This window comes from Aspergillus pseudoviridinutans, assembly GCF_018340605.1.
Source record: "Aspergillus pseudoviridinutans IFM 55266 DNA, scaffold_5, whole genome shotgun sequence".
Classification (NCBI taxonomy): Eukaryota; Fungi; Ascomycota; class Eurotiomycetes; order Eurotiales; family Aspergillaceae; genus Aspergillus; species Aspergillus pseudoviridinutans.
The window spans coordinates 3,790,543-3,803,664 of NW_025091285.1; the positions used below are offsets into that span (position 1 = coordinate 3,790,543).

General features: G+C 53.8%; 4 protein-coding genes across 4 annotated transcripts; 2 read left to right on the plus strand and 2 right to left on the minus strand.

The window, feature by feature from the left end:
- Positions 1-199: 199 nt before the first annotated feature.
- Positions 200-1,621, minus strand: ayg1 (heptaketide hydrolyase ayg1; the record flags this gene model as incomplete). Its single annotated transcript, XM_043304257.1, has 5 exons — positions 200-302; positions 362-568; positions 618-1,360; positions 1,408-1,482; positions 1,529-1,621. The coding sequence occupies 5 exons, from the start codon at positions 1,619-1,621 to the stop codon at positions 200-202; spliced, it is 1,221 nt and encodes a 406-aa protein (XP_043160192.1).
- Positions 1,622-2,412: 791 nt separating this feature from the next.
- On the minus strand, positions 2,413-3,243 carry arp2 (hydroxynaphthalene reductase arp2; the record flags this gene model as incomplete). Its single annotated transcript, XM_043304258.1, has 1 exon — positions 2,413-3,243. One exon carries the CDS (start codon positions 3,241-3,243, stop codon positions 2,413-2,415), a length of 831 nt encoding a protein of 276 aa, XP_043160193.1.
- A 456-nt stretch (positions 3,244-3,699) lies between these two features.
- arp1 (scytalone dehydratase arp1) lies at positions 3,700-4,290 on the plus strand (the record flags this gene model as incomplete). The annotated part of the gene is made up of 3 exons (XM_043304259.1): positions 3,700-3,739; positions 3,786-3,841; positions 3,889-4,290. 3 exons carry the CDS (start codon positions 3,700-3,702, stop codon positions 4,288-4,290), a joined length of 498 nt encoding a protein of 165 aa, XP_043160194.1.
- Positions 4,291-5,391: 1,101 nt separating this feature from the next.
- pksP (polyketide synthase alb1) lies at positions 5,392-12,031 on the plus strand (the record flags this gene model as incomplete). Its single annotated transcript, XM_043304260.1, has 5 exons — positions 5,392-5,678; positions 5,728-6,019; positions 6,065-9,496; positions 9,552-10,307; positions 10,361-12,031. 5 exons carry the CDS (start codon positions 5,392-5,394, stop codon positions 12,029-12,031), a joined length of 6,438 nt encoding a protein of 2,145 aa, XP_043160195.1.
- Between the last annotated feature and the right edge of the window lie 1,091 nt (positions 12,032-13,122).

Below are 13,122 nucleotides of genomic sequence, written 5' to 3' on the forward strand. Positions count from 1 at the left end.
CACATCGATACAGTCAACTCTCTATAGCAGTAGAAAGACAAGCGCATTTCAGACGGATGGTCTATCTGTAGACCCCAGATTACAGTTACAAAAGTCACCATTGATTACAGACATTGTATTGCCAATGCTAAACGCACATGCATTAATATTAGGTAGAGTTCTAAAAGTGAAGTAGCCCGAAATTTTAAGTCGTCTTTGATCAGTTCTTTGTCTTCAAAGGCGAAGCCAGAACCTGCTCCAACCACTCGTAGGAAACGGGAAGACTGTTAGGATATCCCATATGCGGGAGACCCTTGTAGAATCTGCAAAAGTCAATATACCTTTTCCTCAGGGAGAATGAGAAGAGAAGAGAATGACATACCGTCCCTCCTTGGGCGAGCCATGCTCAAACAGCACCAGGCAATCCTCAATCGGCACAACGCCATCGTCGACGCCATTCAACAGCAGCAGCCGGCAGCTGGGCTGATCGACAATGCCCGTCTCAACAAGCGAGAACTTCTTCTGCGCACCAGCCACGAACTCCTCGACGGTCTTGTACCCGTGCTTGGTTGCCCATGCCGCGGTTAACCTATCTTGTTAGCCTTTCTCCTCCCTTTTCTTGTAAGAAATGAACGTACTCAAACGGATACTCGTGATCATTGACCTTAGCCAACCACTCCGGATCAAGATAATGGTGGCAGCCCGGACCATGTGCAATAGCCCCAAGCAGTCGGTCGCGGTGCGTATGCGCCGCCCGGATAGCATAGTATCCGCCCGCGCTCAACCCCCAGACCACCATCTTGGCCGTGTTCAGCTCCGACCGCTGGTCGAGGTAGCTCAGCACGCTGTCCCACAGGCGATCGGGCGAGGCCGGATCCGCAGGGTCAGCGGGAGAGTCCGCTGTGCCAGGGATCTCAGCGATAACGACCGCCCAGCCGCGCGCGAGGATCTCATGCGTGCGCTGGCTGTTGTCCGGCCTGTACCCGTCCAGTCCCGTCATGATCAGCACGACCGGGACGGGGTTGGACTGGTCTGCGCCGTCCGGGATGCGGATGTAAATGGGGATGTTAGCGCCGTCGTTGCCGGCGCGGTAGATGTGTGGGACTATCACCTCGTGGATGGGGTCGGTCCAGAGCGAGGTGGCCTTCAGGTACGCCTGTTTCTGGCGCTCGAAGGCAACGCGCTTGATGGAGTTGGGTTTGGTGATGTCCACATAGGGGAAGCGGGAGATGCGGTAGACTACCGCGGCGCGGCAGAGGAGGTTCGAAGCCTCCTCTTTGTTGCCGGCTTGGAGGGCCTTGGCGGCTTTTTCCTCGAGGGCAGATGCCGTGGGGAGGAACGCCTGGGTGTATTCATCCGAGGCGGCGTCGTTGATGTTTTTCTGTCAGGTTAGCATGCTTAGCGGTATACGGAGAAGACAGAAAGTACCGAGATGAGCTGGTTGAAGATGGGCTCAAAGTCCTCGATGGAGCCGTCGTGGAAGGGATAGACGGATTTTTGACACTAACAACTATCAGCTGTATTCTAAGTTTCTAGGGAGAAAACATACGGCAAACTTCCATCTCGACTCCCACAGGACCTTCAACGAGCCCTTGTGGGGGAAGACGGTATCGAACTTTTCTCCAAGGATCCAGCGTGGCATTTTGACTACTTGCAATGGTTAGGCTTTAGACACATATGGATTGATAAGCACCTATCCTACTACTTATACTGTTTGTGGAAAGGTTGACGCGTTTACTAGACAACGCAGATGCATCCAGCCATACAGATTTCCCATTTGGGTAATCCTCGATGCGGCCGGGTCACAGGGCACGGATGCAGTAGCTGTCACCGACTGAACTCGACGTGTCTAATTATAGATCAAATTCCAATGCTGCATAATGTCTCGGTCTGGAATTATGCGCTGAATGCATTGCACAGTGGAATTGAGTGTCTTAGCCAAAAATGGATGCGGTATGAGGTTACATTCGCCGAGTCCATGACATAAGGACTCTGCAATGTTTGACTCATACATGTCGCTCTGAAAAGTCAATTCCGAGCATGCAGCATGTCATCACAATCTCGATATACTCTACAGCATATTGTATTCATTTCTGGAACTCATGTCTGGTTGTAGAAGATTTCGGTCTCTCCGAACGTAACCCAACGCGATGTATCAGTCCATATAGAAAGTCAATTGACGATTTGCCACACGCACATATGCCTCGACAGATCAGTGGACGTTGAAGAGGAAGGATTAGATTCGTGCAGCTTAGCTGCCCAGACTTAGCAAGAGTGATTATACTTTAGGTACAGTGGCAAACGAAAGCAACCCGATATGCGACGAACTCTGCGAGATAATTCCAAATACATTCAAATGCAACCATACAACACAGTCTACAATTAGACATTTGCCCCTCCATTGACAGGGATAATCTGGCCTATTCGTTCAAATCACGAGATGATCAGCATTCCAATCCCCACCCTGACCCTTGCGTCGGGGGCAGAAGGAAGAAACAACTCACCGTTCACCCATTCCGCATCCGGACTCGCCAGGAATGAAACCACCTTGCCAATGTCCTCGGGCACACCGCACCGCTTCAACGGACTCCCGCTCGCCAGCGCCGTTTCGATCTCTTCCAGCGAGGAGCCCTTGTCGCACCCGGGCGCATACCGCCATGCGTTCTCACGCCACATGTCGCTCTTGACCCCCGCCGGCGCAATCGCATTGACCGTGCACCCCTTGCGCCCAAAATCGGCCGCCAAGCACCGCGTAAACCCCTCGATTGCGGCCTTGCTGCCGGCGTACAGCGCGTGGCCCGGCACCCCCAGTCCCGCCGCAATGGAGGACATGAGGATCACCCGGCCGCCCGGCTGGATGTGGTCGTAGGCGTAGCGGGCGACGAACATCTGCGCCCGAGTGTTTAGATCAAAGACCTCGTGGAAGTCCTCGAGCGTCGTCTCCTCCAGGGGCTTGAACTTCTCTACCCCGGAGTTGGACACGACGATGTCCAGCCGGCCGAAGTGGCTGACCACCTGCTTGATGAGCGACTCGATGTTGGGGACGCAGGTCAGGTCTGCCTTGATAGCTATCGCCTTGCTGCCGATTGCCTGGATGGCTTCGACAACCTCTTGAGCCGACTTGGCGCTGTGTCCGTAGTTGATGGCGACGGAGGCACCGCGACGGGCCAGTTCGAGGGCAATGCCGGCCCCGATGCCTCGGCCGCCGCCTGTCACTAGGGCGACCTTGCCGCTGAGAGGAAGATATGCTCCTGTGTTCACCATTTCGAAGATTGGATGGAGTGCGTGTAGAGGGCGTGTTTGTTTAGTGTGTTTGTTTAGGTGTGTACATGGTCATTATAGGTTGTAATCATCTTTATATACAGACTGCTTCTATTGGCAATAAGCGCCCAATTACGATCGATAAGCCAAGAGGTCTTACCGAATTCGCACTTCATTGTTTCGACGAAAGGAATGTGTGCAATGAGATTGTCTAAGACAGGAATGTTACTGCTTGCGAATTTCCGCTCTCAGCTAATATGCTATAGGATAGACAGAACAACATCCGAGACACATGGCTCTGTTTGCGACAGTCGTCTCCTTGCATAGTGCTGACCGTGTAAAGACCTAATATTTATGATTGCTCACCGGCCAGACTGAGACCTAAAATTCGAGTCCTCATTACTCAGGTTGGAAAATACCACTTGTCGACCAAGCAGACATACATACCCTCACATCACAATGGTCGAAAAAAAGCCCAATCTGCCGATCGAATTCCAAGGTATGATGCACCGATGAAAGGTGTTTGACCTTGGCTAACCGGCCAGACTATCTCGCCCTAAAAAAGGTCCTCTTTGAGTGGGCAGACAGCTACGACGCCAAGGTAAGTTCACATCCAGCGATCTGAAGAATGGCATTCACATGGGGTAGGATTGGGATCGACTTCGAAGCATCATCGCCCCAACTCTCACTGTCGACTACACGCAGATCGGTCTGCGGAAATGGAGCGACATGTCTGCTGAAGACTTCATGGCCATGATCACCGACATTGACTTCTTGGGTGACCCCACTATCAAGACCCAGCATCTGCTGGGTGAGTCCTGGTGGGAAAGGATCTCCGACACCGAGGTCATCGGACACCATCAGCTGCGCGCTGCCCACCAGGTCTACACGGACAGCAGCTTGCAAACTGTGAAGCTCAAGGGACATGGCCATGCCACCAATGAGCACTACTACCGCAAAATCGACGGCGTGTGGAAGTTTGCCGGTCTGAAACCTACTGTGCGGTGGAATGAGTATCAGTTCGAGGACGTTTTTCGAGCGACGAAGTGATCAGTTAAAGTATAAATACGATTAGCATTAGTACAATTTTATGTGAGACAAAGATTTGTCATTCGAAACTCCCTCATAACGACGAACCTTAGTTCCAGAATGTACGGGAATATCGCAAAGCATGTCAATCTTGCGGCATTTGGTATATAGCTCAACCAACGTAGTTTGAGCTGGGATGAGGTCTGACCCCGAGAGTCTCTAGTGGCCCCCAATGCAACCCTACATCTGGGACCGCAGTTCCAGAACGATCAGAGCAACCTGAATCCTTGGCACTGGGTTGAGTAAGCATCGAATTGATCTTGGTGATGCCCTGATTTCGGCCGGTTCGCATTGTAATGGACAAACCGTGCCGGACGGAGTGATTATTTCGACGTCTTTGATTGACGTAATTCTTAATCAGAGTGATCTCAGAGTAGCCAACTGGACCTGAACAGACAGGAAGGATGAGCGAGTTAACTGCCAGATGCGGACATTCTTGGGGGCTGGAATGCCCGGATCTCCCTAGCGCTCCGCCGGCCTTCCCTAACGTCCCAGACTTCCGCTTCCACCGGTACCCAATGGTGGCTGTCTCACATTGAATTCCATCATCCTTTCCTCTTTCGGAAGGAAAGCAACATCGATCAGAATTTGCAGCTCCCGCATCCATTGATACGTGGTCGTGGGGAACAGCAACTCGCGGGCCTAGAATTCCATGGAAGGGGGCCAGAGTAAGCTCCTGCGATGCTTTGGGAGGCTCACAACAACCAAATTATGCTTTCGTCCTTTCCCGATTTGCAGTAGAGCCGATTGTGTGTTCCCATTGCTCAAATCGCAGTGCTGCTTGCAAAGGCGGATGACTGACGTCGGGCACCTAAATCGAGACATGCAATCTGACCTCCCAGAGCGGACAATGCCAAAACTTGTTATCCGGACAGGCCGGGTGGATCTGCCATTGAAGAGGTTGGACCCTGGTCGTGTTTAAGTTGCACTTAAAGACTCCTCTTTTCGGAGGGGCTATTGTTTTCTCTCTTTCGTACCATACCCCATATGCTGCGGTCCGAATAAACCACTAGTCCTTGCAGTCACACTCTCTGGAGCTGCAGGCCGCGCAAATCACTCGCCATGGAGGATCTCCGTCGCATCTATCTCTTCGGAGATCAGACAATCAGCTGTGACGAAGGCCTCCGCAACCTATTGCAGGCGAAGAACCATACTATCGTCGCCTCGTTCATCGAAAGATGCTTCCATGCACTGCGTCAGGAAATCGCCAGGCTGCCGCCTTCTCAGCGCACACTCTTCCCGCGGTTCACCAGCATCGCCGACTTGCTTGCTCGGCACCGTGAGTCAGGGACGAACCCTGCGCTGGGTAGTGCGTTGACCTGTATTTATCAACTGGGATGTTTCATCGAGTAAGTGGCCTTTCAAAAAAGATCCCAAATCATGGCTGATCGCAGTCAGTTACCACGGCGATCGTGGACATCCATATCCTTCCTCGGATGACGCCCTTCTGTTGGGTTCGTGTACGGGTCTGTTGAGTTGCGCCGCAGTTAGCTCGTGTAAGAATGTCGGGGAATTACTGCCACTCGCAGTCGAGGTTGTCGCATTGACTATCCACCTCGGGCTTTGTGTCATGAGAGTCCGAGGGATGGTGGACTCAACGGAGTCATCCTCCGGCAGCTGGTCGATCCTCATCTCAGAGATTAATGAGGCGGATGCCGCCAACTTGATTAGCAATTTTGTCAAGAAGCGAGTAAGTACAGTGTACGACCATTGGAAGAAAATACTGACATACCAGGGAATTACCCCCTCGTCACAGCCATACATCAGCGCAGTTGGATCGAAAGGTCTCACCATCAGCGCACCACCAGACATTCTCGATAAATTCATCGAACAAGCTCTTCCGAAGGAGTACAAACACTTCAAGGCTCCTGGAGTCTGCGGCCCGTACCACGCACCACATCTGTACAATGACCGAGAGATTCGCGATATCCTCAGCTTCTGCTCCGAGGACTTGACTTCACGCTATGCGCCGCGGGTTTCATTGGTCTCAAGTAACACTGGCAAGCTGGTCCAGGCAAAGAGCATGCGTGATCTGTTGAATGTGGCTCTGGAGGAAATCCTTTTGCGCAGGATTTGTTGGGACAAAGTCACAGAGTCATGCCTGTCCATCGTTCAGGCTACCAACGACAAGCCCTGGAGGATTCTCCCTATCGCCAGCAACGCCACGCAAGGCTTGGTTACTGCACTCCAGCGTATGGGAAACTGCCAAGTCGAGGTAGACACCGGCGTCGGCGCTCCTCAAATGGACCCGGCCGCTCTTAATGCTACGGGCAATGCCTCACGGTCCAAAATCGCCATTATCGGAATGTCGGGACGTTTTCCCGAGGCAGATGGTGTCGAAGCCTTTTGGGACTTGTTGTACAAAGGTCTGGATGTTCACAAAAAGGTCCCGCCGGAGCGATGGGATGTCGACGCCCACGTAGACATCACTGGCAAAAAGAGAAACACCAGTAAAGTCCCGTATGGTTGCTGGATCAACGAGCCCGGTCTGTTCGATGCCCGTTTCTTCAATATGTCTCCCCGAGAGGCCCTTCAGGCAGACCCTGCACAGCGACTAGCTCTGTTGTCGGCTTATGAGGCTCTGGAAATGGCTGGCTTTGTTCCGAACAGCAGCCCATCCACTCAGAGAGACCGCGTTGGCATCTTCATGGGTATGACCAGTGATGACTATCGTGAGATCAACAGCGGTCAGGATATCGACACTTACTTCATTCCCGGCGGTAACCGAGCATTCACGCCCGGCCGAATCAACTACTACTTCAAGTTCAGTGGCCCCAGTGTAAGCGTTGATACCGCGTGCTCATCCAGTCTTGCTGCCATCCATTTGGCCTGCAACGCCATCTGGAGGAATGACTGTGACACCGCCATCAGTGGCGGAGTGAATCTCCTCACCAACCCCGATAACCATGCCGGTCTGGACCGCGGCCACTTCTTGTCTCGGACAGGAAACTGCAACACCTTCGATGATGGCGCGGATGGCTACTGCCGGGCTGACGGGGTGGGCACTATCGTCCTGAAGCGTCTGGAGGATGCCGAGGCTGACAACGATCCCATTCTGGGAATCATCAATGCGGCCTACACCAACCACTCGGCCGAAGCCGTCTCCATAACCCGTCCCCATGTGGGCGCACAGGCGTTCATCTTCAACAAGCTCCTCAATGAGACCAACACAAACCCACACGAGGTCGGCTACGTGGAAATGCACGGAACTGGCACTCAGGCAGGAGACGCCGTCGAGATGCAATCCGTCCTTGACGTCTTTGCACCAGACTACCGCCGCGGCCCGGCCAATTCCCTTTACCTTGGTTCGGCCAAGTCGAACATCGGGCACGGAGAATCCGCTTCCGGAGTGACATCCTTGGTCAAGGTGCTGTTGATGTTGAAGCAGAACATGATCCCGCCGCACTGCGGAATCAAAACAAAGATTAACCACAACTTCCCCACGGACCTGGCCCAGCGCAATGTCCATATTGCCTTCAAGCCAACCCCCTGGAACAGACCAGTATCGGGCAAGCGGAAGATGTTCATCAACAACTTCTCTGCTGCGGGCGGCAACACCGCTCTCCTGATGGAAGATGCTCCCCTGCGTGAGATCACAGGGCAGGATCCACGGAGTGTGCATGTGGTGTCTGTGACGGCACGGTCCCAGAGTGCACTGAAGCGCAACATCAACTCCTTGATCAAGTACATCAACACGCATGCGCCCTCGTCTCCGGCAAATGAACGACGGTTCCTTGCAAGTCTAGCTTATACCACTACTGCGCGTCGTATGCATCACCCATTCAGGGTCACCGCTGTAGGATCGAGTGTGAAGGATATCCGTGACGCCCTGCGTCAACGCGCCGATCAAGATGTCACCACTCCCGTCCCCGCAACAGCCCCCAAGACTGGGTTCGTCTTCACCGGCCAGGGAGCTCAGTACACTGGGATGGGCAAGCAGCTGTACGAGGATTGTGCCGCATTCAGGAGCACGATTCACCGACTCGATTGCATTGCTCAAAGCCAGGGGTTCCCCTCTATTCTCCCCTTGATTGACGGTAGTGTGCCTGTGGAAGAACTGAGCCCTGTCGTGACGCAGCTAGGAACCACATGCCTCCAAATGGCTCTGGTCGACTACTGGAAGGGTCTTGGTGTCACTCCTGCCTTTGTTCTGGGTCACAGCCTGGGAGATTACGCAGCGCTGAACACTGCTGGCGTCTTGTCCACCAGTGACACGATTTACCTGTGTGGCCGTCGCGCGCAGCTTCTCACGGAGCGGTGTCAGATGGGGACCCACGCCATGCTTGCCGTCAAGGCTGCCGTCTCCGAGATCCAGCATCTGCTTGATCCCGAGGCCCACGCCGTCGCCTGCATTAACGGTCCTACCGAGACGGTCATTAGCGGGCTCAGCGGTCGAATTGATGAGTTGGCACAGCAGTGCTCCAGCCAGAATCTCAAGTCCACCAAACTCAGAGTGCCGTTCGCGTTCCACTCGGCCCAAGTGGACCCGATACTCGAATCGTTCGAAGACAGCGCCCAGGGAGTCGTTTTCCACAAGCCCTCGGTCCCGTTCGTCTCTGCTCTGAACGGAGAGGTAATCACGGAGTCGAACTACAGCGTGCTGGGCCCGAAGTACATGGTAAAGCATTGCCGGGAAGCCGTCAACTTCCTTGGCGCTCTTGAGGCGACTCGGCACGCCAAATTGATGAATGACGCCACGCTCTGGGTCGAAGTGGGATCGCATCCCATCTGCTCGGGAATGATCAAGTCCACCTTTGGCCCGCAGGCGACTACCGTTCCTTCACTCCGCCGCGACGACGATCCGTGGAAGATCCTCTCCAACAGTCTCTCGACGTTGCATCTTGCAGGCGTCGAGCTCGACTGGAAGGAATTCCACCAGGACTTCAGCTCGGCCCACGAGGTTCTCAATTTACCCCGGTACTGCTGGGACCTGAAGAATTACTGGATCCCTTACACGAACAACTTTTGCCTTACCAAGGGGGCTCCTGTTACCGCTGAGGTATCGGCGCCCAAGTCTACCTTCCTCACGACCGCGGCGCAGAAGATTGTGGAATGCCGCGAGGACGGAAGCACGGCGACATTGGTGGTTGAGAATAATATCGCGGATGCAGAACTCAATCGTGTTATTCAGGGCCACAAGGTCAATGGAGTGGCTCTTACGCCATCGGTAAGTTGATACTGCACTCACCACTTCGAATAAGGAAGCTAATCCATACATGTAGTCTCTCTACGCTGACATTGCGCAAACGCTCGTCGACCACTTGATCATCCAATACAAACCCGAGTACCAGGGCCTGGGTCTGGATGTCTGCGAGATGACTGTGCCTAAGCCTCTCATTGCCAAGTCCGGGGATCAATTCTTCAGGGTCTCGGCGGTCATGAGCTGGGCCGAGCAGAAGGCGACCGTGCAGGTCTACTCTGTGAACGGGGACGGCAAGAAAACGGTTGAGCACGCTAATTGCACTGTCAAGCTCTTCAACTGCGCCGAGCGCGAGACGGAGTGGAAGAGAATCTCCTACCTGATCAAGCGAAGCGTCTCTCTCCTGCAGGACAAGGCTCAGACCGGAGAGGCTCACCGCATGCAGCGAGGAATGGTGTATAAGCTGTTTGCAGCTCTGGTAGACTATGACGAAAACTTCAAGTCCATCCAAGAAGTCATCCTGGACAGCAATCAGCACGAAGCCACGGCGCGCGTCAAGTTCCAAGCCCCAGCGGGCAACTTCCATCGCAACCCCTTCTGGATCGACAGTTTCGGCCATCTGTCTGGGTTCATCATGAATGCCAGCGATGCGACCGACTCCAAGAACCAGGTATTCGTCAACCATGGATGGGACTCCATGCGCTGCCTGAAGAAGTTCTCCGGCGACGCTACTTACCAGACGTATGTGAAGATGCAGCCGTGGAAGGACTCCATCTGGGCGGGTGACGTCTATGTCTTTGAGGGGGATGACATTATCGCTGTGTACGGGGGCGTCAAGGTATATCCCCAAATATCAACTGAAAGAAGCGATTTACTAACGTCGGTCTATAGTTCCAAGCGTTAGCTCGAAAGATCTTGGATACCGTGCTTCCCCCAGTCGGAGGCTCCAAGGCAGCCAGTGCGCCGGTGCCAGCCAAGCCCCTGGCAGAGAAGAAAGCTCCTCCCCCAATCAAGGTCGCAGGTCCTCCCAAGCCCAAGCCAGGCAACGCAAGAACTGCGTCACCAGTGGTTGCACGGGCATTGGAGATCCTGGCTGCGGAGGTTGGTCTGTCTGAGGCAGAAATGACTGACAGTCTCAACTTTGCCGACTACGGGGTCGACTCGCTACTCTCCTTGACGGTGACGGGCAGATACCGGGAAGAACTGAACCTTGATCTTGAATCGTCCGTGTTCATCGACTACCCAACCATCAAGGATTTTAAGGCATTCCTGGCCGAGAAGGGCTTTGGCGACAGCAGCAGTCCCGAGCCGTCCAGCGAGTCCGAGTCCAAGTTCTCTTTCAACAGCGACGCATCGTCCGAAGCCTCCAGCGGACTTACCACTCCTGGGAGCTCCTCTCCTGTGAAGCAACAGGCGCCCAAGGATGGACAAAACAAGGTCTGGGATAGCATCTGCAGTATCATCGCCGAGGAGATCGGGGTGTCGACCGGAGACATTGATCCGAGCGATAGCCTGCCGGAGATGGGCATGGACTCTCTGCTGTCCCTGACCGTGCTCGGTCGGATCCGAGAGACACTTGACATTGACCTGCCTTCGGAGTTCTTCCTCGAGAACCCGACCCTCGATGCGGTCCAAGCTGCGCTGAATCTGAAGCCCAAGCTCGTCCCTGCAGCTACGCCAGTTCCCGAACCCATCAGGCTCCTCAAGACGCTCGACCACAAGAAGCCCAAGGCCACTCGACATCCCCCGGCCACCTCGATTCTTCTTCAGGGCAACCCCCGCACCGCCACGAAGAAGCTCTTCCTGTTCCCAGACGGATCGGGCTCCGCTTCCTCCTACGCGACGATTCCGGGTCTCTCCCCGGATGTCTGTGTTTATGGTCTCAATTGCCCCTACATGAAGACACCTCAGAATCTCACGTGCAGTCTCGACGAGCTGACCGAGCCATATCTTGCTGAGATCCGCCGTCGTCAGCCCAAGGGACCCTACAGCTTTGGTGGGTGGTCGGCTGGTGGGATCTGCGCGTTCGACGCGGCCCGTCAGCTGATCCTCGAGGAAGGAGAGGTGGTGGAGCGGTTGCTTCTGCTCGATACGCCCTTCCCCATCGGTCTGGAGAAGCTGCCCCCTCGTCTGTACAAGTTCTTCAACTCGATCGGGCTCTTTGGCGATGGGAGGCGCCCGCCTCCCGACTGGCTCCTACCACACTTTCTTGCCTTCATCGACTCGCTCGATGCCTACAAAGCGGTTCCTCTGCCGTTCAATGACAGCAAATGGGCCAAGAAGATGCCCAAGACCTACCTGATCTGGGCCAAGGACGGGGTCTGCGGCAAGCCGGGCGATCCCCGGCCGGAGCCTGCCGAGGACGGGTCCGCGGACCCCCGAGAAATGAAGTGGCTGCTCAACGACCGGACGGATCTGGGACCAAACAAATGGGATACTCTGGTGGGGCCGCAAAACATTGGCGGAATCCATGTGATGGAGGAAGCGAACCATTTCACCATGACGACGGGGCAGAAGGCGAAGGAGTTGTCACAATTCATGGCCAAGGCGATGAGTTCCTAGATTGGGATGGAGTTGTGCATACCTAAATTGTTTTCTTTCAGCTGGTAGTTGCAACATGTACTTTACTCCCCTTCTCAACTGTATCTTAAAACACGATTTTAGTTGCGTTTGCAGTATCTAATGGATGTCTTTTTCTGAATGTCTGAAACACCGCCAACATCAAACGTGGCTTGGCTGGTACACAGCCTTGTAGTAGCCTAGTCGGACTCTTGTTGTACGAGGCTTGGATATGCCAAGAGCGGGGGTTTCCGCCCAGGCTGGCATCTTTTGATGATGCTTTTGATGCCATTTGATGTCTGATGATGGTTGATGATGGCTGATGATGAAGCTGCCTTGGCTGTGTGTTGGTGTCGAGGAAAGCGTGTCTTGACTGTTGGCTCCAACTATATTTCGGAGTCACGGGACCGCAGAAAGGACCTTAGGCGCCCAGGCCGAATTACGTGCATTGTAGAGACAGATCCCTCTCAATGGAATAATAGGTAAATACTATGGCTGTGTCAAGCCTTCATTAATATTCTTAATATTGTTAGATCTTAGATCAAGGTCCTCATAAGAGGCCAGCTCGTGATCGTCGAACAGCTAAGTTCCTGAAGGGCAACCGAGGATCACGGTTCAAGCCGAACGTGAGATCTACACTGTCATAAAATGAGCACGTTATTGTTGAGCGTCGAGACCGCGGTCTCTGATTCCACCACTTTCATCCTGTGTGATATCACTGCATGAGACTGCAGTGTCAATGTTACATCAACTGTCTTACAGAGCAAGCTTATCTGGACTCGTCAATTCCAATGCTTTTGCCTACTCCAAACTAGAGAGGTAGTATGCTCAGAATAGGGTGAGGGGCTCTTGTCTTACAATGGCCTATGACTATTGAATATAGACCCAGACTATGGGAAGGACGCTAATTTAATAGGATCACGCGATCAACTGCCCGTCTAATAATCCCACTGGTGCTTGTTCGGGAGGATCTCCAACCAAGGATGGAAGGAAGCGGACTCCAACAGCTTAAACTTGGAACCGCCATGTGCCGTGCCACTCTTTGTTCTTCCCTGGTCTCCAATTCATGTAGATAATAGTAAGAATCAAAGTTC